The following is a 13673-nucleotide window of genomic DNA, read 5'->3' on the forward strand; positions in this document are numbered from 1 at the left end:
AATATATCAATTAAAACATCAATACAAAGATAAAAAATGCATTTAAAACACATAAATGGCTATGTGGAAGGGTCCTAGGAGAAAAAGGGGCACTTACCTTCATATTTTTGCAGGCAGTCGAGCTGGACCTTTATGTTCCTGTTGTCTTCTGGGAAAACATACCCCCCATCCTGAATTCCCTGCAGAAAGAGGCAATGAGTTTTATCTTTTCATTCTAGAAAGTAACATACTTATACAAGGGGAGCTTTGTGCTAGGCAAGGGTGCTACAAGGAATTTTGTAGATTTATGGAATCAGTATAACTGCCATGGCTTTCTTAAAATGTCTTCGGGATTTTCATGTGATAAAAACTCTAAGGCCCCTTCTACACTGCCATATAAAATCCAGATTTGAATTGGATTATATGGCAGTGTAGACTCATATAATCTAGTTCAAAGCAGAGTCACTCCGGGGAGATGATGATGATAAAAACTTTATCTATAACCTGCTTCCATCTCCGCGAGGGGACTCAGAGTGGTTCACATGGGGACCAAGCCCGATCAACAGATAAAATCATGCAATGATGACAGCATATATAATTAAAACAATAACAGTAAAATAACATTCAAAAAATACATAGTGAACGTCATGACTAAATGGTGGGGTAAATTACAGGGAAGGTAGGCATGTGCAAAAAATTCAAGGCAATGAAATTCAGGAATAGGGTAAAGTGCTGAGGGTTAGGGCAGTAAATAGTTAAGACTGGATGGTGATGAAAATGGACCTACAGTTCGAAAGCACTTGAACATCCAAGTCTTCAATTTTTTGCAGAATGTGACAGAGTAGGTGCCAATCTAACCTCCCTAGGGAGAGAGTTCCAGAGCCAGGGGGCCACCACTGAGAAGGCCCTCTCCCTCGTCCCACCAGTCGTGTTTGCGACGGAGGCGGGAGCAAGAGAAGGGTCTCCCCGGTGGATCTAAGAGCTCTCACTGGTTCATAGGGGAGATATGGTCACGAAAGTAAGCAAGATAGGGTGGTCTACAAATAAAGTTTTATTAAAGTTTTATTATTATCTCAATTATATGGCAGTGTAGAAGGTTAGATTCCTAACCCCCTTTGTAGCTTTACAGGTCTGCTAGCTCCCTAGGAAGTAGAAATGGTGTTTCATGAATTTAAGCCTAGCATAAATATAGCTGTAAATTGCTTGATTTTTTTTTAATTGTATTGTTATAAAAAAAGTTCTAGAATACAGAGAATACAAAAATATCTTAATTGATTAATACTCATATTCCATATATTTCCTACTCACCCTACTTTCCAGCATACCCCTCATTCTAAATACTAAGAAAAACATTTTTAAAAAATGTTTAATACCTCACAACCTCTGAGGATGCCTGTCATAGATGTGGGCGAAACATCAGGAGAGAATACTTCTAGAACATGGCCATACAGCCCGGAAAACATACAACAACCCACCATTTAAAATGGATTTCCTACCTTCCATTCCAAAGACCTATAAACCCTAAAAATAGTTGTTTTCTCACTGTTAAAATACTGTTTCTATTTCTACTTTATAAAACTATTTACTATTATATTTAACCTTCACATTCCGCAAATGACTTTACTTCTTGTACTTTTCTAACTGGGAAATCTTGACCTCCAGAATACACTGCTGTTCCTCCCACACCTCAAAGCCATCACTAAAATAATCCAAGTTGTAAAGTCTAAATAAGAAATGACATCATCCAGAAGAGGCGGGAGTGCAACAGGAATGAAGGCAAAATAATGGTAGTGGAATTAAGTGCTTACATTTTTGTTTGTTGTTTTCACAGGTGGCCATGGAAGCAGTACTCTTATTCCGCACAACATTACAAATGAATTCCCAGAGTATGGGACTGTGGAAGAAGGAGTCAAGACATTGGAAGTGACATCTGAGTGTCTTGGAGAAACTATAATATGTACTTCCGATGGACAACCAAGTGACCCACAATTTTGTGGGACTTGTGAGAATGGTAGCCCTGGAGATGGGAAAGAATCGTCATGTGAAGGGTTCCAAACACCCCTCCAAGAGGAAGAACTGGCTCTCAAAGTAAATAAACTGAGTGAGATGACAAAAAAATCTGAAAATTTAGAATGTGAAAATGCTTGGGATGGAGAGGAAAATGCCTTCTGTTCTGAGTTGCAAATGGAAAAAGAGAGGAGGACTGGCAGAGTGGTTGAAGAGGCAGCCAGAGAGGAAGTTCTTGCAGGCCAAGAGGAATCTACAGCAATGCCACCTCCATCTGAAATAGCTGCAGAGAGAAAATTGTATTGGGTTACAGAAGAAGACTCTATGGTCTTGACTGTAGAAATACAGCCCGAAACCTCAAAAACAGTGGATAATAGGACTGAGGAGCCCCACAAAGTGTTTGAAAAAGGTAGACCTATATCTTTGGCAGGTCCAGAGAGCAAGTGTGGTGAAGCTGCCAGTGCCCTTGGGGGTGCCTGGGCAGACTTTGAGCAGCAGTTTTCTGTGTTTGATCCAGAAACAGTAGAAAGAGCATCTGAGAGGAGGATATCGAAAGAGGCAGCTGTGAGCAAGCATGTGGAATTTCAAGGGGTTGAAATCCTTTGGATACAAAAAGCAGAGGAGCAGAAGGCTACAGAACACCCTGAGGCTGGTAGTCTAGAAAGGAGAACATTTGCTGCTATACCAAACTGCCACACTCCATCGCCAGACCCAGCAGAAGCAGGTGGCTTGCTTGAGCGTTCTTGGAATGTATCCTGGGAAAACCTCAAGCCCTTACCTTCTATGACTGAAGGTGGAGAGGATGAAGTCTTTGTAACAGAAGCCAAGAAGAACTGGGTTCAAGAGCCGGACAGGTAAAAACACAACTCTGATTCTATAGTTTTGGGGGCCATTGAGGAACTTCTTGGATAACAGTTTGGGGTGGGAGAGACACAAATGTGGCTCCTTCGACGCAGCTGTATAAAATCCCACATTATCTGCCTCGAACTGAGTTATATGGCAATATAGACTCAGATAACCCAGTTCAAAGCAGATATTGTGGATTATCTGCCTTGATATTCTGAGTTATATGGTTGTATGGAAGGGCCTGTGTTGCTTTTTTTACTCTTATAACCCCCAACAACAACAATGTATAATATTCAAAAACTGTATAACATTGAATCGTTCACATTAGCTATGATTAGGGGCACAGGATCCTCGCAAAAGGACACAACCATGAGTTAAAAAATGACTATTTGTTCATTGGAGAGACACATATCTAGCAATTCATAGGTATTCCAGGACAACATTTTGGTCAGTTTCAGCTGGAACACTGAAAGACCTAGGTCCCTTCAACACAGCCATATAACCCAGAATATCAAGGCAGAAAATCCCACAATATCTGAACTGGGTTATTTGAGTCCATACTGCCATATAGCCCCATTCAAAGCAGATAATGTGGGATTTTATTTAGCTGTGTGGAAGGGGCCCTAGATTTCCAGAAAGGTGTTCTCTCCAGGAACTTTTAAGTCTTCCATCATACATCCATAGTTAACTTCTTAGAGAAAACATCTTAATCAAATCTGTAAATAATCAAAACTGCAAATGTGGAGGGCTGGCTATAGTCTGTTTCATCATAGCAAGATATAAAAGAATCCTGCAGCACATCTGAGACTAATTGAGAAAAAGAAATTTCTAGGAGAAACTATCTTGGAATCCTGTCCTGGACTCCAATCCAATTTACATATGCATTTGATGAGGTGGATTAGAGTCCATGAAGGATTACATTAAAACTTTATTTATGCTGTTAGTCTCAACCTTGCTACAGAATAGCTTTGCATCTTTTAATAATACAGTAGAGTCTCACTTATCCAAGCTAAACGGGCCAGCAGAAGCTTGGATAAGCGAATATCTTGGATAATAAGGAGGGATTAAGGAAAAGCCTATTAAACATCAAATTAGGTTATGATTTTACAAATTAAGCACCAAAACATCATGTTAGACAACAAATTTGACAGAAAATGTGGTTCAATACGCAGTAATGTTATGTTGTAATTACTGTATTTTCTAATTTAGCACCAAAATATCACGATATATTGAAAACATTGACTACAAAAATAGCTTGGATAATCCAGAGGCTTGGATTATTTATTTATTTATTTATTTACAGCATTTATATTCCGCCCTTCTCACCCCGAAGGGGACTCAGGGCGGATCACATTACACATATAGGCAAACATTCAATGCCTTTTAACATAGAACAAAGACAAGACAAACATAGGCTCCGAGCGGGCCTCGAACTCATGACCTCCTGGTCAGAGTGATTCATTGCAGCTGGTTGCAGCTGGTTTGCTCTCCAGCCTGTGCCACAGCCTGGGTCCAAGCGAGGCTTGGATAAGTGAGACTCTACTGTATATAATAAATTACTTGATGTGCTACCATTTGTTATTATTTTTAAAATGTAGTTCTATTCCTAGTGCTGTTCAACACAGGGGTCCCAAAGCACAGCTAAATGCACTCACTTCTGGACTATATTGAAAACTTCAGAATCTTGCCACGATGGCAGTAGTTATTAACATAATAGGTCTGAAAAATGGAGTACTGGCAGAATAAAAACTGTGTATGAAGTTGCCTAGAAAAGTGCAGTGAGACATTTCCTGAGTCTCTGGTGAGACTCAGGAAAGAGAGAGTTGCACATTTTTTGTGCCAAAACTAAGTCTGAAGTCTATCCAACAAATACCCAGTGGGAAAGGAATCCTCAGCAAATCCTGTCTGCCTGAGGAGGATTACTTAGGAGGGTATCGACCTTAGAAAAAAGATCATGTTTTGGACTATTCCCAGAATCCCCCAGCTAGTCTGGCTACTGGTGAGGAGGTGTTTTTTCTTGAGGAATGAAAGGGCTGCGAGGAGCATAGTCTGAAGGCCTTGCTGGTAGCGAATAGCGAATGAGAACTAACATGATAGATGTTGGCTCTGGGGCAGGTGATCCAAGCAGCTGCCTACTCTGCTGAGGTCTTATATGCACCTTTTGGCCCCGACTGTCATTCAGATGAATACATCTGCCTCTGTTTCAAACACAGCTGCATAGCTCATCTGTGACTGTTACTTAAAAACGAGAACAACAGGAAGATTCTTTCCCACATTGTCATAACTAAAATCTCATTATGTAGAATAGCTTTTTTTTAAAAAAGAACAGTAAAAATGTGTCTGCTCTGTATCATGTAACTTGAAGTGCTATGGTAGTTTATGCATTAAACATGCTATTGACACTTTCTGAGATTTCTGTCTTTGATCTGTCTTACTTTCCTTGTGTTTCTTTATTTGCTTCTGCCATAGAAACAGCAGAGTTCCATTACCAAGCAGCAAATAAATCCTGGTTTGAAGCCAGTAACAGCCTGCTTTTTGAAATGCTAAATGCATCCAATGTTGCCTGTTTTGATTATTCAGGTTATTCCAAAGTTGGTCAGAATGTTCAGCCTGGCTTTCTGACTGTAGGCAAGCTATGAATGAGAACGCTGGGAGCTTTGAAAAAACTGCCTCCTTGGTTTTCCAGGCAGTAGATAGGGAGAGAGGGTTTCAGTAAAGACGGGGCATTAGAGAAGCTGGTTTGTGGAAAGATGGGGCTTTGGAAGGACCAGCAATGAACGTGTGGGCAAGGTAAGGCGCTTGTGTAGAGATGTGACTGTGACAAACCTGCTTATCTTCCTACTGAGGAATATCAGTAGTTGCCAGACATGGTTTAGTTCAGCCTTCCCAATTCTCATTGGGCATACTGGTTAGTGGTGATGGGTTTTGTTTGCCCTCACAACTGCAGAACACCAGTTTCTGGAAGGATAATGTAATTGACTTGCTGTCATAAGTTTTTTTTGCTGCAGCAGGGTTGACAAAGTTTGAGTAACTAAAAACTCAATGAAGTCCGATTTCTCCATCTCCTTGGTCATGTCCTTTCTTTTGCAGAGATGGGAGAAGTGAGGCCTACGCACACATGGCATCTTCCCTTTCAAGCAAAGAATTGTCTATGAAATAGCTTTTTTTTCATTTCAGGAGTGACTTGAGAAACTGCAGGTCACTTCTGGTGTGAGAGAATTGGCTGTTTGCAAGGATGTTGCCCAGGGGATGCCTGGATGTTTTGATGTTTCCCCATCCTTGTGGAAGGCTTCTCTCATGTCCCCACATGGAGCTGGAGCTGATAGAGGGAGCTCATCCCAACTCTCCCCGGGTTGGATTAGAAAAAGCTGCTGTTATGTGAATAGCCACAGCTGGTGTGATTGTGTTGTATGCTTTGTGAAGGAATAGTTGGCTTTGATGAGAAAAGTCAGCTACTGAAGTAAGCATTTAAATGCCTATACTCACAGTTCACGTTCAGGATTCTGTGTTTTGTGTTTCTTGGGGACTATGCATGAACTAACTCTGGGGATCACAAGATCTACAGCTCTCTGTCTCCTCTGATTTTTCTCTTATAAATCCCTCCCCACCCTAAACCTGAACAACTTTTTCCTTCCTGTTCTTTCAACCCTGTCCCTCTTAACCCTATGAGTGAGAGGTGGCCTTCCAAATGACCCTCCAATTAACAACCTTGCTCAGGTTTTGCAGACTCGCGGCCATGATTTCCCTGATTAAGTCTATCCATTTGGAATGTAGTCATCTTCTTTTCCTACTGTTGTTTACCTTACCAAGCATTATTGTCTTTTCTAGTGCGTCATGTCCTCTCATTAAATGTCTAAAGTACAACACTATTAGTTTAATCATCTTGGCTTCTTGGAAGAGTTCTGGCTTGATTTGCTCTACGATCTATTTATTTGTCTTTTTAGCAGTCCACAGTATCCATAAAACTCTTCTCCAGCACATTTTACATGAGTTGATTTTCTTTCTACCAGTTTTCTTCACTGTTCAGCTTTCACAACCACACACTGAAGTAGGACATACAATGGCATGGACAACTGATGGACAGTTAGTGTTCTGGAAAGCCGAGCATAGCCAAGCAGCCATTTAGAATCTGGGATCAGGACTGAAAGGAGAATAATAAAATGAGAACTTGGGAAAGTTTTTGTTTAAGAATTGCAACTCCTAGGCAACTATAGCCAGCAGAGCCATGCTGGCAGAGGGAGGAGATGTGGAGCTGTAGTCCAAAACAGTAACTTTTCTCAGCTATGGATCATTGTTGTACAGTGTGGGCCAAAAGTCACAAAGGTGCCTGATGTTTTAATAACTTTTTGAAAATGTTTTTTGAAAAGATTTTACATCTAACATAGTGTAATTTTATTTCCTATTAGCTTGGGTATCCGGTGTTGCCTGGGTTATTTGAAAAAAAACAACAACAATTTTTTACTTGTACAAAATGCATAGTGTTATGTGTGAACTACAACTCACAACCTGCCAATAAATTCCATCTTAACATAAAGTGTGTTATGTTGGGGAAGTTTGCTCTGGATGCATAATGGGTGGGGTTCAGTGTGCTCTTTGGCTGTAGGATAAATTATAACTCTCACTATGGTGAGTCAGTCCCTCAAACCCCTCCAGTAGTTTGCATTAGTCATGGGAGGTTTGCGTGCCAAGTTTGGTCCAGGTCCATCATTAGTGAAGATCATTGTTTCAGTGGTTGTGGGCGAACTACAACTCCCAGAAAGGAACATCAGTTTTCCCCAAACCCATCCAGTAATCAAATTTCAGCATATCTGGTATGTGTGCCAAGTTTGGTCCAGATCCATTGATGTTTGGGTTCACAGTGTTCTCTGAATGTAGATGAACTGCAACTTCCCCAAATCAAGGTGAATTTCCCCAAAAGACCTCCAATATTTTTTGATGGTCATGGGGGCTCTGTGTGCCAAGTTTGGTCCAATTCCATCATTGGTGAAGCTCAGAGTGGTCATTGATTGCTGGTGGACTATAAATCCCAGCATCTACAATGCCAAAATGTCCAGGCAAATTCCCCTCAAAATCCACCAGTATTCAAATTTGGGCATATTTTGCCCAATTTGGGCATGGACCAAACTTGCATGGCAAGTTCGGTCCAGATCCATCATGGTTTGGGTTCATAGTGCGCTCTGGGTGTAGGTGAACTACAACTCCTATAAATCCCGTCAGAGACCTACAATATTTTTTCTTTGTTATGAGGATTATGTGTACCAAGCTAGTTCCAGGTCCATCGTTGGTGGAGTTCAGAGTGCTCTTAGATTGCCGCTGAACTGTATATTCCAGTACAGTAGAGTTTCACTTATCCAAAACTCGCTTATCCAATGTTTTGGATTATCCAACACATTTTTGTAGTCAATGTTTTCAATATATCGTGATATTTTGGTGCTAAGTTCGTAAATACAGTAATTACTACATAGCATTACTGCATATTGAACTACTTTTTCTGTCAAATTTGTGGTATAACATGATGTTTTGGCGCTTAATTTGTAAAATCATAAACTAATTTGATGTTTAATAGGCTTTTCCTTAATCTCTCCTTATTATCCAACATATTCACTTATCCAACGTTCTGCCGGCCCGTTTACGTTGGATAAGTGAGACTCTACTGTACCTACAACTTCTATAAAGCATTGTAAATTCTCCCTCAAACCTCTCTAGTATGTTCAGTTGCTGATCAATTACTCTGTTTGCTGTGTGCCATAGGAAAGGGTTGGAAAGGGTTAAGGGAAAGCCAGTGGACGGGGTCATCCGAATTCTACTTCAGTTTAGAGAGAAAGAAACCCTGGGATGTCCATTCTGGAGGAAAAACAGAAAATTTAGGAGGAATAAAATCCTTCACTTAAGTGATGGGCAGGATTGTGTTTGTGGAGGATATTGGCAGGGCTCTTGCACATGTTTGTAGTGCTCGCTATAACATGTAGTGCAATGGAGAGAACGCTTTTGGTGTCTTCTCAGGACTGTGGGTTGTAGCTGTTTGTGGAGGCGGGAGGCTGTCTGTGTAAGTGGACACCTTCGCCACATAAATACATACACATTTTCACCCTGTAATATAAGTGATTTGTCACTTGTGCACTTCTTCTACTATTTGAACAGCTTTGTTGAACTGTTCCAATTTCTGAGGCAAAACTGTTTTGCTGCCTTCATTGATCTCACAGTTTACAGTTTCCTCTTGTCCTATGAACTGTATGCTGGGAATGGATATTTTTTTAAATTCTAGTTTGCGTTATTATGTTGTCATTTATATGATAGTAAGTCAGTAATAGTATAACCCTGAAACTGGAATGAGTTGTATGTATTAAAATAACTCTATAAACACAACTGTAGGGGTCTGGAGTTTAATGAACCTTAGGGACCTTCCACACAGTCATATAACCTAGAATATCAAGGCAGAAAATCCCACAATATCTGCTTTGAACTGGGTTATCTGAGTCCACACTGCTATATATTCCAGTTCAAAGCAGAAAATGTGGGATTTTATTCAGCTGTGTGGAAAGGGCCTGACTTTAAGAACTAACATTTTTGATGCCATAGAAACCATTTTTCCAATGTCTCAATGGTAAATCAAACACACTTGGATGGAAGTTATGAGATTGGGAGATTTAGGTCCCAAATCCTAGTATAGTGTATTTTCAATCAGAGATCTGTATGAATCTGAAACTTGGTTAATTGTTTGTTCTAAAGCAAAATCCTTTGCATAGAGCAGGTTTGGAAAGATTGTGTGTAGGATTTGTCCTCTGATTTTCTTTTTTACACTCCATTGGTGAATTGATGAAGCAGACGTGAAAGGAACTATCATCAATTGACTGAACTCCTTCATTAACCAATCAATATCTATTACTTGAATCAAATAGCATAGAAAGCCACAGATGTGAATGGAGCAATGTGGGAACTGGAGCCAAGGGAAACGTCTTCCATCAATTATATCTGTGCTATCTTTGTGGAATAACTGTGAATGTGACAGTGATGGGCAAGGGAGAGGCAGATGTGAAGGAAGACCCTTACTCCTAAATACAACTCTTGCATGTCCTGTTTCAAAATGCACAAACACCTAATGATAGGGAATTGTTACCTCTGTTACTATTACCTCTTCTTTTAGAGGTGTGTGTGTGTGTGTGTGTGTGAATGTGAATCCAAGAATTCCAGACAGGCCCTATATCCCAGAATCTGATCGCAGGTTTTCTGTTTATCCCAGATTATTTGGCAGTGGGGACTCATATAATCCTGATTAATGCAGAAAATCTGGGATCAGATCCTGGTATATAGGGCATGTCTGGCAGGGTCTTAAATTGCCCTATACAGTATATCCCAGTTTTGATCCCAAATTGTGTGTTTATCCCAAATTATCTGGCAGTGTAGACTCATATAATCCAGTTCAAAGAAGATAATCTGCTATCAGATTCTGGGATATAGGGCAGTGTAGAGCCAGTGTGAAACAAGGAATACTCAAAAGTGATTTTGCTATTTCTTTAGCAGAGCTTTAAAAACATTCAGTAGCCTCTGAATCAAAAATACACACAATGGAAAATATCTGTCTTCATTTCTCTGAATGATGTGCATCTTTCTCTAGTTCTAATTCCTTCCTTTTGCTTTGTGACTTAGCTGAGGTGTTGAGAGAAAAGACCTAGAAGCTTCAGAATCTCCTAAAACTAATCTAATATACAGGAGGACAGTGTATCTTTTTTGTTTCCCTGAAAACAACGAGCTGATATTTCTTCGTATGCATCATAATATCCTGGCAACTTTTGTTTCAACTCAGTAATGGCGGTGGAGGTGGGGGAGGAAAGACAAGGGTGTCTGTTCTCCATCAACACAATTGCAACCAGACGTATAAACACTGGTACTTGATGATCAAAAGGAGAGGGCAATTTCTGAGCATGTACACCCCTGGAAGGTTTGAGCGTTGCCACATACAGGTCCTAAAACAGAACATAAAGTGACTTTTATTTTTCTGTGTGCTTTGATTCCCAGGCTGATGGAGGAGGAAGAAGTGGTCAGTGGGAAAATGGAAGATGTCCTTGGGCAACCGCACTCCGAAGTCTCAACAGATGTGTACAGCTCCCAGTTTGAAAGCATTCTAGACAATGCCTCTTTATACTACAGCGCTGAGTCGCTGGAAACGTTATATTCTGAGCCTGATAGCTACTTCAGCTTTGAAATGCCACTCACTCCAATGATCCAGCAGCGTATCAAGGAAGACGCCCAATTTTTAGAAAGGACTCCCGACAGTGAACTCAGGAAGGAGCATTGTGGTGGAGTTGCCAATGGACTGGGAGATGTGAAGGAGTCAGACATCACAGAAGACTGTCATTTGGAAAGGTAAGTTTTTGCTTGGCATTTATGTAATGTTTGCTGCTGCTGTTGTGCCATCTCATTGATTGATGATGTTGATAAGCTTTTAAATCCTATTTGTTGGCTGGGTGGCAAATCACAAATGAGATACTGGCAGATGTGTGAGGAGTTCTTGCACTACAAGGACATTTAAGGATTCTGATTTATGTACTCTCAATGTACAGAGGGATATAAATGCATTTAGGTCTGTTGGAAGCTGCCCCATATAGTGACAAAAGTTTTGTCCCCACTGATCCCATTAGGTGAAGATTTGTCCCTTGCCCAGTTGAAATCCACTTATTTGCAAGTCTTTAGTGGAAGCTACTGAAAATATAGTTATTTCTGGTGCCTGGCCCTGGGTTCTGTTTCTTGTATCTGCTGTAACCTCACAAAACCCAGGAAACAACTTTTCTGTATCTATGTTGATATGTTCTACATACAGGTAGCTTCTTGGAGATCTGTTTAGAAACTATGGCATATTCTAGTCTCTGCCACCTTGAAGATCTCATATTGTTCTGGATTTAAGCAGGCTGTTAGCTCCAGCTTCTGCCAACCTAGCAGTTCGAAAACATGCAAATGTGAGTAGATCAATAGGTACCGCTCTGGCGGGAAGGTAATAATAATAATAATAATAATAATAATAATAATAATAATAATAATAATAAAACTTTATAATAATAATAATAAAACTTTATTTATAAAGTTTTATAAATAAAACTTTATTTATAAAGGCGCTCCATGCAGTCATGCTGGCCACATGACCTTGGAGGTGTCTATGGACAACGCCGGCTCTTCAGCTTAGAAATGGAGATGAGCACCAACCCCCAGAGTTGGACACAATTGGCCTTAATGTCAGGGGAAAACCGTTACCTACCTTTACTATAAGTATAATCTAACTAGTACTTGTATGAGAAACCACTAGGAAATGTCAGCAATTTCTCTGCAGACATACTTACTGAAACCCCGAAGAGACTTTACTATCAGTCAGAGTTGACAATTATAAGGTTTTCTAAGGAGAGATGCATTTATTTGCCTTTCTTTACTTTTTTCCCCATTCATTATCTTGTAAAGTTCCATGTGTAGTAATGCTGCTTTAAAAACAAACAGTACAGACAGATGTCTATGATTGTGGTGTCATTTGTGGACATCACAATAATATGCAATTGTTCCATTACATTAAGCAAGGCAGTCAACCCATATTTTGCATAGGCTTTACTTCAGGCATCTGATTGTGAGAAAGTGTCACTGCTGTCATGGAAAGACATAAAAGTAAATCCATAAAAGTAAATTCCAAGATCTAACTTGAACCATCTGGGACAGAATTGCCTGCAAATATTCCAACAGGCTTTTATAAGGAGCTTAGCTGCATTTTCTCTCTCCTATGTTTGGTGTTTTATCAACAAAGACTTCTAAATATTATGCTTTCTCCTTGTACTAATTTTACAGTGGAAGAAAAGTGTCAGAGGGTGGGCTGTCACTGTGCTACTTTGTAAACAAAGCCACTTAAATGCATGTCCTGCTTCCTAAATAAAGTCGGTCAGCCAAATAAATCTCCTAAATAAAATGAAAGCAGTTTTAAAGCTTGTGTATGTTGAATGCTGGCAGTACGGTTTCCCAGCACTGTGTGTCGTGACAGAATGAAAACTAGGACTGAACTAATCTTCCCTGGGGAAGCTGGCAAACCAGATTTAGTTTAAATTTGGAACATAAGCTAAATATACCGCTTGTTTCCCCATTTGATTCTGCTTTTAGCTGTTTTTCTCAGTTGTTGTTTCAATATTCAGTATTTCTGAAAAATAAATAACATCCAGTCTACTATTTTCAGAATCTGTTCCACAGTGGGATTCTTTAATCTCTTCTCTAGTACTTGAAATATACTTCTTTACAATACTGGATTTATTGTAAAAACATCTTATTTATTCCTCATATCCTAAGATGACACATTATTGGAGTCATATTTTGCTGCAGAATCCACACAGAATCAAATGTTCAGTGTCGTCATTCTATAAAGTGGTTGTCTGCATAATTCTAAGCAACACACTTTCAGGAACTGTTCAATATAAGGAAGAATCAAGAAATAAATTGACTTGACAAAAGTATTGACTGGTTAGGAATAATTTAGAGTTAGGAATTATTTAGAGAATGTGCTAAGATGTGGAGTGGAAAAAATAAGACTGAAAAATAAGACTTCTGTAGTTTGCTGTATAAATTGCATGTGCAAAGAGCGGAGGGTGGGAGTGGGATAAAATAATAATAATAAAATAACAATAAAAAGACAAAAGTATTGACAGATATAATTGGGATTTTTTTGGCCTCATGCGCTATTTTTTGTCAAATTATGACATAGCAAAGCAAAAAAAAAAAATGGGGGCATACTCTGGTTGTCATTAGATGAAAAACATTTAGGGAAATTGAGATTATTCCATGGGGGATGTTGGAATTCACTGGGATAAGGAAATAACCCA

At 39.7% G+C, this 13673-nt stretch overlaps 1 protein-coding gene across 4 annotated transcripts in view; it reads left to right on the forward strand.

The window, feature by feature from the left end:
• The window catches only part of LOC100556496 (PH and SEC7 domain-containing protein 3), a 251754-nt gene that overhangs the window by 53525 nt on the left and 184556 nt on the right, over positions 1-13673 (forward strand). For 2 of the 4 annotated variants that reach the window (XM_062971516.1, XM_062971515.1), the window contains 2 exons: positions 1811-2840; positions 10849-11196. In XM_062971516.1, the coding sequence (XP_062827586.1) occupies positions 1811-2840; positions 10849-11196 (1378 nt within the window). Of the gene's footprint in view, positions 1-1810; positions 2841-5474; positions 5623-10848; positions 11197-13673 lie in introns of those variants that run through there. The other 2 variants (XM_062971517.1, XM_062971518.1) reach the window with 2 other exon arrangements.

This window comes from Anolis carolinensis, chromosome 2, assembly GCF_035594765.1.
Source record: "Anolis carolinensis isolate JA03-04 chromosome 2, rAnoCar3.1.pri, whole genome shotgun sequence".
NCBI lineage: Eukaryota > Metazoa > Chordata > Lepidosauria > Squamata > Dactyloidae > Anolis > Anolis carolinensis.